This window comes from Phascolarctos cinereus, unplaced genomic scaffold (assembly GCF_003287225.1).
Source record: "Phascolarctos cinereus isolate Bilbo 61053 unplaced genomic scaffold, phaCin_HiC Scaffold_726;HRSCAF=1367, whole genome shotgun sequence".
Classification (NCBI taxonomy): domain Eukaryota; kingdom Metazoa; phylum Chordata; class Mammalia; order Diprotodontia; family Phascolarctidae; genus Phascolarctos; species Phascolarctos cinereus.
Window position 1 is genome coordinate 911549 of NW_027556098.1, and position 21231 is coordinate 932779.

General features: G+C 35.3%; 1 protein-coding gene across 4 annotated transcripts in view; it reads right to left on the minus strand.

Annotated features, from left to right (window-relative positions):
- CDKL5 (cyclin dependent kinase like 5) overlaps nucleotides 1-21231 on the minus strand; it is a 261982-nt gene that overhangs the window by 164997 nt on the left and 75754 nt on the right. For all 4 annotated transcript variants that reach the window (XM_021007395.2, XM_021007396.2, XM_021007392.2 and 1 more), the window contains one exon: nucleotides 21094-21128. In XM_021007395.2, coding sequence (XP_020863054.1) covers nucleotides 21094-21128 — 35 coding nt within the window. The remainder of the gene's footprint in view (nucleotides 1-21093; nucleotides 21129-21231) is intronic.

Genomic DNA, 21231 nt, shown 5'->3' on the forward strand with positions numbered 1-21231 from the left:
ATGGGAATAACAACAGTGTCTAACTTTCAAGGTTGTTATGAGGATCAAAGATATTTGTAGAAAAAATCCTTAGCATGGTGTCTGACACAGAGTAGGTGCTATACACATGTTTATTTCTTTCTCTTCCCTTCCTGTACCCTACCTCAACCACATACAGAGACGGGCGCACCCCTCCAATTAATATAATTTTCTACTTCTTCACTTCAGAATATTTAATCTCCAATATCTTCTAACTAGCTAACTGCAACAGAATTCTAAAAGGTTTTTCTGCTACCAGGACATTTATCATAATAGTTTCAGAATAATCTAGTTGATGCGTAATTTGGTTTTGTCAACTTCTGCACAAAATCCTTTGCTGGTTCCCTCAGACCTACCAAGTAGAGTACAATCAAATTCTCCTGCCCACCATTCAAGGCACTCCACAATGTGGCACAACCCTGACTTTCCAGACTGGTTTTATACTACTCCCTGCCATATACCTATAATCTGGTCATTGGTCCTCTTTGAAAACTAAGGATAAATAGCAACAAATGAAAACCCATCTTTTAAAAGCAATATTCTTCTGGTTATACCAGAAATGTCCACTGAAATATCATCATAGTATCTGCATTTTTCTTTCTGGAACAAAAAATCCATTTAAATTTTTTTAAAAGACAGTCTCTTTTGGTGTCCCATCAAGATACCTCCCCTTTAGTATTCCCAGTCATACCTCTGCCAACCTATTTAGCTAGACTGGCTCCTGAATGTTATTTCTGTCACATTATTCACATCTTCCAAAGACTTAAATAAGTTTAATATTCCACTTTGGAATGGTTACTGATATTTGTTCGAGCCTGTCAACAAACAATTGTATTTAGCAATAAACAGGAGAGGAAATATGACAGGAATATCTTAGCAGAAGATTATGACAATCACCAGTTCGAAATCATAAGCTCAGTAAAAGTTTTATGACTTTTTTTTAAAGGGGCTTACTCCTACAACTTTAACCCTTGTGGGTCATTGTCATATTCCTATGTGCTGTACTGTGTCATGGTCAGCAGAATTAGCAGACCACAATCTTTCAGCAGAGTAAAAATGTAGGTTGAAGTCATTTTGTCATTATCTAAACCTTAGGAACAGAATTTTTAAAATATTACTTTTTACATAAAAATACCTTCTGGGTTTTACCCTTACCCCCATCCCAATACTGCTGATGTGATTGCAAAAGATAGTGCAAAGGACATGCTTATGTAAATAACTAGATTAGATTCGTGTGAAGTATACAAAAACTCACTTTCAGTCAAAACATGGGGAAAGGCAAACATAATACTGGCATTCTAAAATGTCTCAAAGATATTCCTCGTCCAAATTCATTGTTCATCACAACATCCATAAACCTGTATTACTCAATTCAAGTAACGTTCCATTAGGAAAGTTCATAACCAAAAAACTCTAGCCATCAAGCCTCTTAAATCTGCCCTCTCAGTTGTTTTGAAGGGAGAAAAATACATTTTAAAATACATTTTCAGAACCCCAAACTCAATTATTTTAAAAGTTAAACAAATTTTTTTTGAGCTTCAAAAAGATGAAAAGTGAATGACATTTTATAGATGTGAACCAGTAGCCCTAAGGCATCAAAAATTAATCCTATAGCTTTTGAGCCAAGACAAGTAATTAGATTTGTTAAAAGGAGTATTCAGGGTAAAATGGAAACTATTTCCTCTGAGTATCAAAGGAGAAGGTGAGCAATTCTTATACTCTACAGATGAGTCAAGGAATATAAAACTAGATATCTGCAGAAACATGGAAGGAATTGGCTTTATACAGCCTAGAAGGCAGCACAGAAATTTAGGAGGGCTTCAACATATGTAATCTATTTCTGTTATTTATTTCTGCAGATTGAAGAGGCTATAGTCTGAAAAAAGGTAATTACATTTGAACTAAGGATACAGGAAGGAAATTATATTCATTACCTTGTATTATAACTAAATAGTTGGAGTAATTCAAGAGCTAAAAACAGAGTCACTGCAATTGAGTAGCATTTTTAAAGAAGTCAATTTCAAAAGTGTCAGGTTCAGGAATAAATACTTAAGTATATCTAAATTCAGAGGAAAAAGGTCATCTACTCCAACCACCAGCTTTCAAAGATAACTACTATAAACTAAACCAGGTATTTATGACAATCTCCCTGCAAGCTTAAAAATTTAAAGGAATTAATGATGTATGACTTCTCAGCATATTATTTCAATGTTTAACAACCATCACTATCTAAAAAAAATTTTCTATATACTAACCCTAAATTTTTTGTAATCGTGGGCATGAAAAAAACAAACTGACCAATAATCTACATGCACAGGAAAGGCTGGATTAATAAGATGTGAAAATCAACTTTTCAGCTGTTTTTCCAGAAATTAGAGTACACAGGTTCATAGGAGCATTAGATGAAAAGCTAAGAGGTACCTTAATCCAACCCCTTTATTTTACAAATGAGGAAAATGAAACACAAAGAAATTAATTAACTTGTAGAGAAATATCTCTTTTCAAAAAAGATACTGGAGTATATAAATAAATATATATTATATATATGAATATAAAAATAAATATATAAATCCTTAATTAATGGATTTGTTCTATGAAGTTTAGATTCCGTTAAAGGGCTAAACTTGAGGACCTAGAGGACTACATGTGGCCTCAAAGCTTCAGGTTCTCCACCCCTGCATCTAAATTTGGAAAATAAAGTCTACATAGGTCAAGTGGACTGTCTAAGACCACAAGGTCTTAAGACCTTAAGTGTTACAACATATCCTAGAATCTCACCCAAAGTCATGGGGTAACTTTTTTGTGTAGTTTTCACTAAGCCACACTTCAAAGACGTTTGAAATAGTGTTTGAAAAGTAAGATTCAACAGAATCAGTCACAATTCAAAGAAATATTTCTTCAATTCACTGACTTGATTCCATCATCTTCCCTAGGGATCAACTATCACGTGTATGCAAATGATTCTGTAATCTAATTTAGACCTCATACCTTTCTCCTTGATCTCCAGCTATCTACCGGACAAAGTAGGTCTTGCCAGCATATCAGGATCAATATGTCTAAAATGGAACACCATCTTTCCCTCTAAACCTAATACTTTCCCTTACTTTCCTATCTCTTCCAATAATATCACTATTATTTAGTCCCTATGGCTCAAAATCATATACACATTTGATTTCTTTCTATTCCTGATCTCAAACATCTAAAGTTGACAATTTTTTAAAATATTGTGCTTGATATATCACAGATTTGAAACTGAAAGTAATTTCCTACAGACTGCTGGTCAATAAAGAGTATGGTTAGCATGCTGATTACACTTACCTAAAAGAGTAAATTAACTGCTTTTGTGCTTGGATTCATTTCCATCTACATTTTTAAATTATCTTTGATATGGTCTAATCTATCTCAAAAATTTGCGCTAAGTATCTAAACCACAGACAAAGTAACTTATTCATTCCCAATATAGAAGAGGTGACACTGGCTAATATTGTACATAAGCTAACCAGTGCCTTTCTTTATTCACACACAAAGATGACCCATGAATTTACTCCCAGTGATTATTCTCACTCACCTCCCACTCATCTCTATTAGGCTGGGAGAGTGAGCCCATTATCTTCCAGCATACTGTGGTATATATATGTACATACGGTAAGTATATATCAATAGAGAGAGAACAGGCCTCAGAATAAGGAAGACCTGTGTTCAAGACTGCTTCTGATATATACTGGCTGTATGACCATGGACAAGTCATGTAATTTCTCAAAGCTTCCTCCTTCCTCATCTCAGCCCCAGAAACCCTCTAAATCGATATTGTTTTTTCTCTGAAACTAAGGAATCACACATTGCTGACTTTGCTTTGTTTTAAATTACCAATATTATGTTTAATAGGAATGTATATGTATAGCCTGTATCAGATTTTGCGCTATCTTGGGGAGGGAGGTGGAGAGGGAGGGGGAGAAAAATTTAAAACTCAAAAGCTTATGGAAGTGATTGCGATAATTCAAAATAAATTAATTTTTAAAAAATTACCAATATTAAAACCAGCAACTGCTATTTCAAGTATTTGAAGGTAAATTTTCCACCTATGTATGGCAGTTAATGGATAGATGAGGGTGCTCAATCTAAAATTTTTTTTTTTGCTTTCTAGGTGAGGCAATTGGGGGTTAAGTGACTTGCCCAGGGTCACACAACTACTAAGTGTCAAGTGTCTGAGGTCGCATTTGAACTCAGGTTCTCCTGACTCCAAGCCCAGACCTCTATCCACTGTGCCACCTAGCTGCTTCCTCTAATTTTTTAAAATACCCTGTCATTCCATTAACTAGTTTTAAAACTAACAAAAAAGACTTTAGAAATATAATTTCTATTTTCTCTGAGCTTCTCCAGATCAATTTGATTCAAGCCCGTGCAAGACAGACAGATTTAAGGCATGGTTCTAACTAAATTAAAAAGGGCTACACCAAATATAGAATGACAATTGAGTCATCAACTTAAATATATGAAATTGAGTTTTTTAACCTATAAGTTGATGTATTAGGTATATTACTTTCAGGGCAGTCTAACTAAGAAGGAAGGAAATAGCATTTTTTAAGGGCTAATTATGTACCATTGCACTAAGCTCTGGAGATACAAATGCAAGCAAAAATCACTGTCTTCAAGAAGCTTACACTCCAACAGGGAAAGACAACACAGTAGGGAGTTGAAGGAGGGGATAAGGTGAAAATGATGTTCTCCTGACCCTGGGGAATGGTTCTGAAGTCCAAATCAAAAGAAGGGGAGGGAAAGGAATGAAGGCTGCAGTGTTTTGCCTTATAGCTTCTATAAAATGGAGGTCCTAGGAAGAACTCTCTAATGGGATCAGGGAATGGGTCTGGTGGAGGGGTATCCCAGGGTGTGACAGCAGCAGGGATGTAATAGTATGTTCCCAGGAGAGAAGGCCCCTAGCACTGAAGGAAGTTCCAGGGTGAGACAGCAACAGAGGCATAGTTTTGAAGTCCAGAACATCAGGAGCAGGACCAAAAACAGGATCTATCTAACTAGGAAGAAAGGAAATTAACTAGATACTGTTTCACTCATTCACTTAACGTTGATTAAATACCTGAGACTTAATGAAAGAAGTGTCATTTCCGCAGTTTTTAAATGAAGGCTATAAGAATCCATCGAGCTGGAGGTGGGAATGGGAAGCGGGAAAGGGAATCCCAGCACAGAGAATACAAGAAGCAAATACATGAAGACAGGAATTTGTTGTTGCTGTGTCTGACTCTTCATGACCCCATTTGGGGTTTTCCTAGCAAAGACACTAAAATGGTTTGCCCTTTCCTTCTCCAGCTCATTCTGTACATGAGGAACTGAGGTAAACAGGGTTAAGTGATTTGACCAGGGTCACACAGCTAGTAAGTGTCTGACGATGGATTTTAAACCATGTCTTCCTGACTCCAGGGCTGGCACTTTATCCACTGTACCACCTAGCTGGCACAAGACAAATGCCAGAAACAGTAAGACCACTCAGGTGCTGCCTTTTACTTTAATCAATTAAGCAAACAAACAAGCCACAAGAATTTCTTAAGCACCTCCTATGCGCCAGTCACTGTGTAAAGTGCTGGAGATGCAAAGAGAAAAAAATGAAAAGAGAAAAAAAAATGAAACAACTCCTGACACTTATGTTCTATCAGGGAAGATAACATGTATATGCAAAAGTAGAGAGAAAAGAAATACAAAAGAAACACAGGTGAGGTTTGGCTCACATAACTTATACTTGAAGTGTGTCTTGAAGGAAGTGAGGGTTCTCTGCCATGACGGTGAGGAGGGAGGTCATCCCAGGCACAGAGGTCAGCTAGTATAAAGGCACAGAGACAGGAGATGGAGCACTACATGTAAGGAGGAAAGAGAGGGAAGTGTAGGAATATATGGAGAAATGGAAGGATACAATGAAAGCAGCCAAAGAGAGGAGCTGGTATTTGATACTATGGGCAATGGGAAACCAGTAGAGTTTATTAAGTTTATTTATTAAGTAGCTAGTAGTGGTAGTACCATAGTGGGTCCTGGAGTCTAATGGCTGGTTCTTGGGTCATTTCAGACAGTTGTCATCTCATTTCTGATTAGTCCAAATTGCTGCATTTTTTGCTATTACAAACATATGTGTTTTGAGAAGGCAATAAATCGAAAGGGTGCTTATTCAGTGAGTTCCCTATATGACTGAACATGATTTTGTTTATTTATTTTATTAATTTGAGTTATCAACAATCACTTCCATAAGCTTTTGAGTTTTAAATTGTTTTACCCCTCCTTCCCCAAGACAGTACGCAATCTGATATAGGTTATACATATACATTCCTATTAAATACATTTTCACATTATTCACGTTGTAAGAAAGAATTAGAACCAATAGGAGGAACCACAAGAAAGAGGAAACAAAACAAAACAGAAGAAAAAAAAGCAAATAGTATGCTTCGATCTGCATTCAAACTTCACAGTTCTTTCCTTGGATGTGGATAGAATTTTCCATCATAAGACTTTTGGAGAGGTCTTAGATTCCTTGCATTGCTGAGAAGGACTAAGTCTATCAAAGTTAGTCATTACACTATGGCTATTACTGTGTTATAACGTTCTCCTTGTTCTGCTCACTTCTCTCCGCATCAGTCTGTGTGGGACAAGTGAAAGCTTCTCATATGAAATGGAAGCTATGCCCCAAAAATTTAGTTAAGGCTTTAGCATTAGGTGGGCCTAAGTTTCGTTTTCCTGTAAATCATATAATAGGGTCATACACCAGCTGCCCACCCCCTCCATTCTTTTGTAACCATCACCCCAGCCTTATCCTTACCAAATAAGACAATCTTCTGGCTTCCAAGCTTGGTTTGGGTAAAATGTATCTCTTGGGTTCTAAATATAGATTGTAAAGTCTCTTGCCTCAACCAATGAGGATAAAGAGATTGAGGTAAATAAGTGGGGAGGGGGGTTTCTTGGAGTGGTTTGTCTAAGGCTATATAACTGGATGCTTGCTATTGTATCTTGCCTCAGATTTGCTAGAATAAAACTTCTGTTTTCTACTGAGAGAAACCTCTGAATTTTTATTTGGGTAGATGGTCTCAATCCCACTCAAGTCCATACAAGTCTCTCCTGACTGAACATCATAATGATATTTCTGCTAACCAAGAAGGAAAAATGTAAGCTTAAGCTGATTATGTATGGTAACTAACCATGGCAGAGAAGCAAAGGTTACACTGAAGTGTCCTTTTCTTGGCAAGAAAACACTTTTCTTCTTAGCTTATCCTATGCTGGTTGTTTATTCAATTAAAGACTATATTTCTTTAAATTAATTTTTAAAAAAAGGGAAGGGAAGGGAAGGGAAGGGAAGATAAGATTCATCTGGAATCCTGGTGAAAGGCATATCCAGAGAAAGAAGAGAATGGAGATAAGAAAGACGAGTTAGGAGGCTATTACAATAGTTCAGAAGTGTTAATGAGGACTGACATTAAGGTGGCAGAAATAAAGGTAAAGGGACATACTCAAGGGACATTAGAGAGGTAGAATCAGCAGGACTTGGTTTAATGACTGAACATGGAAACTGAGAAAGATAAACATTCTATATCACTTCTTTTCAATCTTTATAATTTTCATTAAGTGAAAGCACTCCACTTAAGTTGTGTGGGCACTTTAAAAATACTAAGTATAGAATGTATAATATATATCTAAGTTATCCTTCCAGCAATTCAATTTCCTTTTTTTGTTTTGTTTTTTTGGCTAAGCAATGGGGTTAAGTGACTTGCCCAGGGTCACACAGCTAGTAAGTGTTATGTGTCTGAGGCCACATTTTAACTCAGGTCCTTCTGAATCCAGGGCTGGTGCTCTATCCACTACGCCACCTAGCTGCCCTAGCAATTTGATTTTCTAACAAATGTCTCATTTCTTCTTTTTATGTATAATGAAATTGAATAGAATGAATATCAGAATTAGTGGACTGTACAATATATTGATACAATGTATTTTTTCATTTTATAATAATCCAAAGATATCTGAACAGGTTTTTTAAATTCAAATACTTGTCCTAGTTTATTCTCTCAACCTTTTCATAATTTTAAAACATCTCAGTAAAGATACTAGTTGTCCTGAAAAAACTATGATCCAATTAACAGACATACCTTAAAAGAGGTTGTTTTAATGACTAATATCTTTATAATATGAAAAGGCTAGATGTGAATATAATATGAAAAGGCTAGATGTGAATATTATCCTTATCTCTTGCATCATAAGTTTCAACTTGTACTTATAATATTTTAATTAAAATCTTAATTAGAAATACAAAATACCATGGTGTCTGGCAGTGGAGACAATGTCTCCCAGAAGGAGACACCTCATGAGGCAGCTGGTAAGTTAGAGGGACAGTCAAGGAGCAGAAACATACACTTACCAGACAGACACAGATTCAGAGAGGCATTCACTAGAGGAAGGAAGCAGCTTCCAGGATTGGGGCAATTCTGGCAGAAGAAAAGAGAGTTGGCTATGGGCTCAAGAGACAGCTAACCCTGGTAATAAAGAATACAGCTATTAAGAGGTAAAGATCCTAAGAGCCCAGCTGAGAAATCCTCTCTCCAACAGAAAGTGGAGGTAGGGGTGGAGATAAGAAGGGAGGGCTGTGAGGGCTTTGGTGTTGAAGTACTAAAGCTGTGAACTGCCTTGGCCATATATATTTCCTATGCGCATTCCACACTATCATTGTACTCTTAATTTTAAACACACTCTTCCCACAGAGCATTATGTTTATTAGTGGGATATTGTACCCTAGATTTCTGAGGGAGATTTTTTTGTAGTTATTATTTTTACCCCACACCATCTTAGTAAATGCCTTTTCTAACACCTAATATGCCTACCTACTAAGTGACTTAACTGAAAGTACAATGATGAGGGATCATGAAATGTATTAGGGGAACACATCCACAAACTTCTCCTTAGAACCCAAGAAAACAGTGGTCACTCTCAGGGGACACAATCCAAATGCCATTATAAAGGAGTGGGGTTACTATATTAGCTACTTATTTGAATAAAAGCATTAATTAAGAAGATTATGGAAGAATAATTTTAATGCCTTTTATAATCAAATCTAAGGGAATTTAATTTTGTACAGACTTAGTATTTTAATATATTGCAGCTCTATAAAGAGATGCCTGCACTGTGGCTCAAAGAACAACATGACAATAATAATCTGACTTCATGGAATGACTTTTGTATAAAAATAGCTTTAAAATATGAAAAAATTACACTGGATTTGTTAGTGTAATTCTCTGTATATTTTTGCAAAATAAAGGGTAGAAGTGGGTTGTAACAGGCGAACTATAAATATCAACAAAAATAAAATCCAATTGTATTTGAATTTGAAAGATTAGAAATTTAAGGTTCAAATACATTAGTTACATTCAATATCCAGCATTCTAATGAGTGTTCAAAAATAAACCATACCGTTAGAGAAACTCTGAATAGCTTATGTTACTATCAAACACTTGAATTATGCATGTCCTGAATTTTATAATTGATTTTATAATTATGGTTCATAGCTAGACCTTATATTTATACCACTATGATGTTTTCTAGTGGAGGAATAATCAAAAGCCATAAAAGACAGTTAATTGTTCTGACATTCAACACTGAATGAAATTGAGAGTTTACTTGGCTTTCTTCCACAGACATCCTATTAGCTACCTCAAAAAAAAAAGTTCCATTAGTCAAAAAGGAAACTAGGAGAGAATGTTAAAAGATCAGTGCAAATCCATCATTATTGGGAAAAACACAAAGCCTATGACTCTAAAGAATGGTTATGAACATAGATCTCCAACAGTGTCTTTGTATAGATAGGCCAGCAGAAGGAATAAACTTATTCCTTGATTCCTATGAGGAATCAAGTTTGAGCGCACCTATAATATAAGGAATAATAAGGAATCAAGTTTGAGTGCACCTATAATATAAAAATAATATAAAAATATAAATCACTTCCTTCAAATTCCAAACTTAAACAGTAACTATAAAATAAGGAGGTTGGACTCCACGGCCTCTTGAAGGTCCCTTCCACCTCTAAATTTATGATCCTATGAATTTGCTGACTGCATGATCCTCTACGTTCCTCATAAAGAACTAGTCATATATACTAAATTAAAAAATAAAATTATATTTATGATGGTATAAAAAATTAATGACTTGGTTTTATAAAATTTAAGGTAGACTTATTTAAAATTGATATGCACAATTAATTTGGCAATTAATCATTACTATATTATAAAATAATTATAATATATATTATTTTCTTGAAATGTTCAAATCTCTTACAGTTATTTATTACATTTTATCTTCTCAACTAGTTAGTTCCTTGAAAGCTGAGACCACATATTCAAGTCACATGTATGTTCTACAGGTCTCTGTACATAATAATACGTAATAAGAATTGTCTATTTTCATTAAAATTCTTTTTGTGCAAAACTAAATATAACTTTAAGTAAAGATATGTTAAAGTTCAAGGAGAGCATGGGATATTGTTTATAGGTCCTAATTATGTACAATTTAAATGACAGATTCTTGTAACTTTAAAAAATATTTTATATATGTCATCTTAGACCCAAATTATTTGTTTATTTTCTTGTCACCATTCCAACTGCTTGATATTCGAATGAATTCTTAACTACTGAAGAGTTGTATATTATATGGACACTGAACAATCATCTGTCTTTTACAGAACCAACCATTAGATGATAAATTTCAAGGTTTTAGGGAAACCACTTCATAAACATATGTTTTTTGAAGTTTCAATGGAAAAGGTCACAGCTATGATTTGGTGGAAGTCACGTAAGCACCATGATTCATGAGAAACTACTGAAATTTATGTCTATGAAGGGACCAATTCAATCTAAAAAGCCAATGTAGAAAGAATGCTTACTTAATTTTTTACTAATTCATTTTAAATGAGCAATTATTGCAGTTGTGAAAAAAAAGTACTGGGTGGTGGGGGTTTTTTGGGGTGTGTTCTGCACATTGCAATTTAAAGCAAGAGGCTGAGATTTAAAAACTGCAATATAAACATTTCTTATATGAAATATTTGAGCTTCAGTGGTGGTGAACAAGCAGCTTGCAAAAGCAAAAGCTGTCAACATCCCAGGTCCTGACAAGAACAGAGAAGTTCTAGCTGATTTAGAAAAATAGCATGAATGCCATTAGTTCTATTTTTATTTATGGAGAAACAACACAAACATAAGCAGTTTTGATTACACAGACTACAAGGATCTGAGACACAGAATCCAAGAGACCAGGGAACAATCATTCAAAATGCAAATAGATTAACAGAGGAAATAGCACAAGGCAAGTAACAGCAGTACAAAGAACTAGATTTCAATGATGGTTTCCCTGAGTTAAGTAGCAAGTATCGTGAGGCTCAGATGGTTTCTGTTAATACACTGCCAGTTCCCTTTGGAATGTTCCCTTCTAGTTTCCAGGTGCAAGCAGACAAGATTAAGTATTCAATAAACAGAAGATTTGGCCAAAGAGAGATGAACACAAAAAATAAGGGCTCTCTATGTAGGAGTTTCTACTATCACCAATCCCCCAAAAAAGTAAGCAGCAGGGAGATGGGGGCAAAAAAGTCTAATTCAATTACTCTCAATATTCTGGATTACAACAATCTTTAAGAATTCTCAAATCTTTTGGTAATAGTTCTGAAATACCAGTTTTTGCTTACAAAAAGAGAAATAGCCCATCTCCCACCCACCCATCCCCACTCCTGGCTATAAATAAGTAAGAAAGAATTAGTTAGCTATTCAACCATGTATTTTAAGTTTCATATGCTGACTTCACTGATAGTGTAACTTTTGTTTCAAAAACAGTTCTGCATAATTAAAAGTTAAAAATTCAAAAATAAATACTTTAACAAAACTAAACATGTGTTTGATGATGAAGAAATATAGAGAATACAGAAGATTGCTCTTTTAGGGAAAAAAACTGACCTCTGATCTCTGGGGTAATAATTTTTATCTTCCTCATAAAACATGGAAAAGTATCCGTGATTAAGCTGTTGTGTTACACTGAAACTGGAGGCAATCTGTCACAAATATTTTCTTGAAATCACTTGGACAAATAAAATAACTACATCATTATTTGGTTTTTTGATATGGCTAAAAAAGTAATCTGAAAAAATTATAAATTATTACTTTAAGATGTGTAATGTATGCCTCCTGAAAATAAACTCTATATCTTGGATATTAAAAATTATCTTTAACAAAAAATACTTGCCTTTAGTAGGGAAAAAAAACCCGAAAATAATGCTTGCCTACTTGCCTAAAACAAATATACTCTACTTGCTATTTTCAACCACAACCTGGCTTTTGAAGCATGCCTGGAAAGACGGTTCAAATAAGATGGGAAGCCATACTTTTCCTGGAGTCTTTGAATTTCTACTTCCTTTGCGGGTAGACAGATTTCCTCTTAGGCAGAAAAAAAAAAAAAGAAGCTGCACTTAAAACTCTATGCTTTTCCTGCCATGTGACAGGGGACATGGCAGGGGTTCACTAATTTGAGTATTCCATGTTTTTTTTTCCATGTGGCAGTGAGTAGAATAGAGGTTCAGCAAGGGGAGTTAGTAACTAATAGGCAGGTAGAGTGCCATTCTGTGGCCAAACAATATACTACATCCCCATCCACTGACCAAATATTGACAGAGCATGTAATAGCTCTCTGAACTAACAGAGAATAGAGGAATGGGGTAGGGTGTGGGGGGTAATACATTTGGTACACTACCAAGTATTCTTTTCAGCACTGCATTAACCTTGCCACCAAACACATCTATCCTATAATAATTAAACGTGATAAAAATCCATGTTGGTTTCCCCTTTTAAGTTCTGGACCTGCATCAGATATTCTTGATGACCTCTACCTGCTTGAAACTCCTCCCTCGGTTATATTTGATAACAGAGTACTCTTCCAACTGTGGAGTTTATTCTAATCTAATCATTCATCCTTAGCCCTACATTCTTCCTCCTTTGTTCTCCTTCCCTTGATAAGGTTATCCAAGTTTGCAGCTACAAATGTTAGCTGATGACATCTAAATTTACAATCCAATCTTTTTCATCAGTCCTATCATTTATAGCTGCCAACAAAATATTTCCACCATTTGGATGTACCCATTAGTTTGTAAACTCTTTACAGGATGTTTTTTGTGTTTTCCCATTCCTTTGTATCCCTTACACTTCGCACAGTGATGGCACAGACTAAGTCCTCTGTCACTTCAAGATGAAAATGACTGAAGCTGAAGCATCATTTTGTCAACTATTATGGCACCACTATTCCTCTAGCGGACCAAATTTATCTTTCAACTCATTCCACATCATTTGACAAATCGATTCAGTCAACAAAGACCTAGTAAACTGTTTCTCATTGCTAAATTTAAATGTTTCATTCTTCATTCTTCAACCTGAGTGTTTCTAGTTTGAGCCAACTAATCACCTAAATCATATCTATTCTTGCATTGTTCCATAACAATAACAATAATTAATACATATGGCCCATCACACTAAGGCAGCTATAGATAAATTAACACTTCCACACCAAAAAGGAGGAAACGATTATTAGATATCCTCCCTATTAGAAATATCCCGGGGGAATTCAATGGATAAACTATAATAGAACCAGACCATTATCATGGATCAAACTGCTGTTCACAATCACTCAGATAGAACATTGATTAATATACCCCACATACTGAAAATCCACAAGCTATATGGAATGACAAGTTTTGAAAATATAGATACTGTTAAAATTGAAAACATGTAGAAACAGAATAAGATGCTGATATATCACCCCTATTTGTGCTGTTTGTTCACCAACGTTATACCAAGGATGCTTACATTTTAATTCTTTGATCCAACTATGAAAAACAGCTTTTTCATTCACCTTTCTAATGGACTACAGAATACTAAAACACAAAGAATAAATAGTAAGATAGCACTTATCTATCACAAGACCATTTATATTTGAACCCCACTGAAAAAGATAAGAATAAAAGAATAAGAATAAGAATAATAAAAAACATGAAACAAAAAGATATCAAGGGAGCTGGCTGTGCATAAATACATTAAGAGACCTTCTGGAATCCTGAAATCAAAGCAGAATAGGATGAATATGTTTAAAGCAACTGACACACAATGCCAATTATAAAACATACTTTCAGAATTGCAAAATGGACTGTGACAGAAAAGTCTCCTCATAAAAATTAATACAATATAAACAAAATGCAGGGTCTATAAAGGCAACAATAGAAAGATTAACACTTCCATGACAAAAAAGAATAGGATTGATAAGGACTCTTAAAAGACAAGATAAACAGATCAAAAAACTGCAGACATCACTGGATTTGTTGAATACAAAAAAACGTGTTTTATCTTTAGATAGATGGAGTTTACAAAAAGGCTAGGATCCAACAACAGAGGCCTTCAATGGGCAACATCCAGATTAACTAACCCAACAACAATATGGGGATAAAGAAGTGTCACATAATTTGGCTAAATCTGGTGGACTGGTTTTCAGAAATGGATGGGGTTAACGATGACAATTTAGGACCAACCAGGTCACTGTCACCAGTGGAATTTGGACTTAATGATCAATGGAAATGATTTAAGGAAACAGCAAAGAAACTGCAACAGACATCAATGCAGACTTTAAGAATTTACCCCCTCCTAAATACCAGGAAAATCATGAACTGATGGCTAGAACTAAACATGAAAAGCTCAGGATTCTTCATGAATTGACAAAAGAGAAATCTTCCAACTACAAATAGAGAAATTAAAGTATCCTGGAGAATTCAATCAATAAACTATACTAGTACCATAATAATACCATAAACAAAACTGTTGCCCACAACTGTCTAGACATAACATTGATCCATAAAAATTTGGTGGTTTAAATATATGTGGCCTTCCAAAATAATAATTTCCAAAGCTTCATAGAATAAATGACTTTGAAAATATAGAGACCTAGCAGAGGAGAACATACGAGAGCAAAATGATGTGTATGTCATCCCTGTTGTCCTGTCTGCTTCTGGAGTTGTTCCAAAGATGAGCTTATGTTCAACTATAAAAAGCAATTATTTTATCCATCTGTGCTTGCATGTATTATCGTAATTGAAATTCACAATAATCTTGAGGAATAGATAGCGTAAGTATAATTATCCTTTCCCAACTAGACCTTTAGTTACATAAGGAGGGGAAATCTATCTCCTACTTTTAAAAAAATCTCAGCACAGGACACAAAATACATGTTTCACATGATTCAGGTTTCTCACATAGTTGGCTACTTTTCCTTTTCTGATTGGCAAGAGATCCTTATACAATAATGTTCACCCCTTAATTCCCCATCACCTATTACAGCCTAAAGGATCTCTATAGCAAGGTCCTGTAATAGCAAACCTACTCCTCCTATCTTCCATTCCATCTGTCTGCTTGCCTAAAGCATTCTGGCCCTCAGGCTCCTGGCACTTTTATTCATTCTGCCTTCAGCTCAGCTCTCTCTACTATTTAGACTATAATATGTTTTGGTACTGGTAAAGTAGTGAGATAAACTCATACATCTCTGTAATAATGTATAAACTTTCAAATGGACAGAATGGCCACAAAAGGAATAGCTACAGAATTAAAAGCACTCAAAACTGTGATTAATGTGGGTGAAACATATAGGGTTTTATTTAGAAGCTGATTTGAAGCCAATTTCAACATTTGCTGCTATTAGCATTTCCACGTATACCTAGATATGCATACAGAATAAAAATGTGCTAGATAAATGACGACTGCAGTTATTTTCAATTCTACAGCATGAATATCAGTAGAGAAGAAACATGTCTGTTGACTTGGATAAGCCTAGAATAATTTAACATCATGTCAGAGTCATAAAAGATAAACACTTTTTGATGATACAACCAAGCCAACAAACTATGGCAATATCATGCATTAGATTAGACCAGAGGTGGGGAACCTGTAACCTCATGTGGCCTTCTAGGTTCTTGGGTGTGGCCTTTTGACTGAGGCCAAGTTTTACAGAACAAATCCTTTTAGTAAGGGGATTTGTTCTGTGAGGTTTGGACTCAGTCAAAGGGCTACACTTGAGGACCTAGAGGGCCACATGTAGCCTTGAGGTTGCAGGTTCCTCACCCCTGGATTAGACCTATGACATTCTTTGGTATTTATTCTGATACAGTATACTGTGTTTAAAATTAGAGAACCACAGAATAGTCAATACAAAAAAGAATGAGCCTCACTTTAAAATCCTTTCAATTTCCAGGGTATGAAACCTGTCAGCACTTCTCATTAAATTTCAAAAAGGTCATCCAGAATGTATGGTGAATTGTACTGTCTTGTGAATAAAACAGTATTCTAATATCCTTATTAATTCTCAATTATATATCTTGATTTATTCACTTGTTCTTAGATCCTAAATCATTCTAAGAGCACCACCAATTCTGGTTCTATTTTTAAGCATTGGGTTTTAGATCTGAAAGTCTATTTTAGCTGAAAAAAAGACGTACTGTAGAAAGTCTACTGACTAAACAGCTGCTGATTCTAAAATGAGTTCAGTTACTCTAAGTTAAGCATTAATTTATGCCTAAAATTTTCCACCCAGTGCCATTCTTTCTGGATGCTGTAAAACAGAATGAACACTGAAAGGAAAAAGAGAAAAAACTGACATTCAGGGAGTTGGTCTTGTGTGAGCCTCTTGCTATGAGGGTACCGTGATGCAATGACCATCCAGACTCCCTCTCATAGTTATTTATTTTTTAATGTAGTAGTCATTAATCAAGAAGCTTGTTATGTACCTGTTAATTTGCCAGACATTGTGCTAGGCCCTGGGCTTACAAAGACAAAAATGAAACAGTGTCTTCCCTCTAAGAGTTAGCATTCATCCAAGGGAGACAACATACACATTAATAAAATACGTTACAGATAAATACAATTCAAAAAAATGGAGCCGGGGGAAGTCAAAAGCAACTGAAGAAAGGGTGAGATCAAAAGAAGCTACACATAGAAGGTGCTACTTGACCAAACTATGTGTATGCAGGTGTCCTGTTTTCCAAACTAGAATAAGCATCTAGAGGCCAAAGATAATGCTAAAAATCTTGATATCCTCTGTGCCCAGCAGAGAATACAACACAGGATGAAGCTAAAATTTCCACGCTTGTAGGTTCCTAAACATAACCCTTTTAAATACAAAAAAAAAATAGCTTTAGGAGAACCTAGAATAATCACAAATACAGAGTGTCTATAGGATAGGATAGGATAGGATAGGATAGGATAGGATAGGATAGGATAGGATAGGATAGGATAGTATCATTTTGCATCGCATCGCATTGCATCGCATCATATCATATCCAAGTAAACTGGGCAGACCAGTCTGAAAAAAAATGAGCTATCAAAATGAGAGTGTAATTATTTTCCATTTAAAACTGAAGTCTTTTCTGCTGGCAGTCTACAGTGATGCATTAACAACTATAAAATGTTCTGTCAAACAATAAAATTCATATAAGGGTACTTCAGTCTTACCCAATAGTGGGTTCTGACACTTTCTCTGTCTCCTTTAAGACTCAGACATTTTTCTTAAAACATACAAGACCACTTAAAATACAAAAAGAAAAGTCCTATTTTTCCTACACAAAGTTGAAACTACTGGGCCACACTATCACCACAGTGTACGCTTAGAAACGTTTTTTCATTAATAGCAACAAATGTTCTGATTTTCTATTTCTCCCTTTCACAGCCAAACTCCTAGTAAAAAGTCATAATTGCTTCCACTCTCTCACTGTCCACTTACTTCTCAACCTCTAATAATATGGTTTTGGCAGAAACTCCAAAGTTACCAATGATTTTTCAATTGCTAAAGCCATCCTCATCCTTCCTGACCTCTTGATTATAGCATTTGACACTACTGATTACCTTGCTTCCCAAGCTCCTTCCTCAGTTTTTGCAATTCTACTTTCACCTGATTCTCCTCTTATGTGACCAGTCCCTCTCAGTCTCCTTTGTGAGTTTAATATCCATACCAACATACTAACTCAGGAATCTGCTCTCCTCCTTTTTCTATATACTCTCTCAGTGATCCCATTAGCTCCCAGAATAAAATTATCCTAAGTAGATGACTCCCAAATTCATATATACAAGCCTTAGTCTCTCTCCTGAGATGTTTCTGGTGAACATCTCCATCTGGAAGCTCTACATACATGGCAAATTCATTATGTTCAAAAGATGACACACCAAACTGAACCTTCTTCCTAACTTTTCCATTTCTGTAGAAGACACCATCATTATTCTAGACACCCAAGGTTTGCAACCCCAGAGCCATTCTTGACTCTTCATTCTCCCATATCCCTTATATCCAACCATGACTCATGGATTCTTTCTACACAATATCTCTCACATCTGACCCACTCTCTCTATTCACACTGCTATCACTTGAGAGTTCAGGCTTTTATTAGCTCTTAAATGGAGTATTACAATAGCCTAATTGGTCTGTCTTCCCGACTCCAACTGCCCAATGGCTCCCAAATTAATATTCCAGAAACAAAGGCCTGATTTTGTTACCTCCCAACAACAAAAGCTTCACTGGTCCCCTCCTGCCTCTTGAATAAAATACATATGTCCGTTTGGCATTTCGCAATCAAACTACAGCCTTCCTTTACATAATTTTTGCAAATTATTCCCTTCACAATCTGGCTGTAGTTGACCTTTCTAAATTTCTTACAAATTACTCCCCATCACTCACCCTACATTATAGCCAAAACGGTCTCTGTTCCATTCTCCAATGACAGCAGTTCATCTCCAACATCCCATATCTTCACAAGGCCCATCCTCATGCCCTGATAGTTTTCCTCTTCACTGATCCCTCCAAGACTCCGTAGCAGCCTTCCTACTTTCCTCCTTTCAAGTTTCAGTTTAGGTGCCACCTCCTACTTAAGCCTCCTCTGAATCTTCAAATTGTTAGCACTCTCCCTTGCTACCAACCCTAAAGTTACTTTGTATTTACTTTTCTGTGTATATGCTTCCCTCAAAAGAACATGAGCTCTTTGAGGACAGGGATGTTTTTATTTTTTTGTCTTTGTATTCCCAGAACCTAATACAGTGACTTGCATGTTTCAGCCCTTAAATGAATTCTTGTTCATCACAAGATAAGTGCAGTGTGTGGTCTACAGCTATGGAATCAATTAAAGATAAATGAACTATACAGGATTTGAACTGGAAACCCTATCTTCATCACCATCATCATAACTTATCTACTTACAAAGAAAGTTTTATAATACCCAGTGGGGGAAAAAATTTCCCCCACAGAAAGGGAGAAAGGCTTAAATGAAGCCAAGGTAATATTGGGTTCCACGACCTGGTCTCCAATCCCAAAGATGAGATAGGTTATAGAAAAAAATAAGGATAGAGTTGCTGGAAGAAAACAAGAAAAATGGATAGAGAACTGACCTTGGAGCCAGGGAGACCTGAGTTCAAGACCCACCTCAGATACATAATGGCTATGTGACTTTGTATGTATATGCCACTTAATCTTTTCAATGCTTTAGAAGATTACCAAGATGCATTAGTAGAGGGAAATTCCTCACCTGGGAATAACCTAAACCAATGATAGGCCCAATCCCTATCTCTAAGAAACAATATATAACTGTTAGATGATTTACATTTCACGGATGACCACGAATTCTCAAGTTTAGGGCTAAAGCTTCTACTTGCTATAAAATGTAAATGGGCTAAAGCATCAGAAAAATACCTTTTCTTCAAGGAGTAAGCATATATTTAACATTAGATACTAATAATCTGTTTCCTCAGAACAAGCCTCTCGGGAAGTTACTTTAAAACAGCCTGAGGTATTTTTAATACCTGAAGATGAATAACTAAAATAATTACAAAATGATTATACAATAATATGTTCTTTAAAAGGTATTAGAGGTACTAAGCTTACTCTGATTTCCTTTCATTTGCTATTTTTAATTCCTAGACATCCTTAATCAAGTTCGGAAAAAATAACATTTTTCCCCTAAATATTCTGGCAAGTAGGTGTTAAAATATATGTTATAGGTGAAATAAGCCAAGAACATGCAATTGAGGTAATAATATGCAATGAATTAGAAGATAAGCTACTTGAAACATGAAACTAGTCTTAAGAAAAAAACATTATTTCTTCAAATTAAACTCTGTTAAGGCCTTCCATTTAAGCACATATAAAGATCTCTAGAGAAGGAAAGAAAATAAAAATCTTGCAACATAAGCTTATATCAGAATTTGAAGTAAATTCTCTTGCTGAATTTTCAAGCAATTTGCCAACACTTTATGTCAAAAGATAAAACCCAGATCCTAACAAAGTGCAAACATGAAGTACAACACAACTGGGAATCCATATCATAATTACTATCATTATAGTAACAACATGCTGAACAGCTTCAACATTGGCCACCTGACGGCTACTGTTTATGCACCACATACTATCCGATAAGCAGCAGCTCCAAAAATTCCATACGATTTCTCTAAAAAAACTTGTTGTATAGTCAAGTATTTTACAAATATGATTCATTTCAAGGGAGATTAAAACTACATCTGGGAATTATCCCATATTAATACCAATTCATTATTCTCCCTCTTGAAATCTAAAGTAAACTTCCTGAGGCTTTAAAGATTTGCAGGTCAACAGGAATAATATTTAATGAACCTCCTCCCTGACCATAAATATTTACGTGTAACTTTAACACAAAAATAAATGCTTTAGTTACCATTCTGTTGCATCCTCCTATTCCAACCAACAATAAAACGAGCTCATGATGCACCTGCTGACCTCTATACTATTTCTTTAAACAGGCTAAATATGATCACAGATCTTGACTAAACAGGAAAAGGCCTGTACCAGCTGTGGAAGTTAATCATACTTCTATTCTTATTCTGCATTCATATAGTAATTTCAATTTCAGTTATAAGTAACATCATCATTCCAAACAGTACTAAGTGCCCATATGTACATGGCACCAAATTAGTTTCAAAACAATTAAATACATGCACATTTTTAAAAAAAATCTCTACTTGCCTTGTGCCTGCATTTTAGTACAACCCCATAGGCTCCTGTAATAAAAATAAAAAAATATGAACAAATGTATATATGCTGGAATATTTAGAGGAACTAAAACCTCACTCCACATATTTTATGAATCTAGTATCAGTAAAT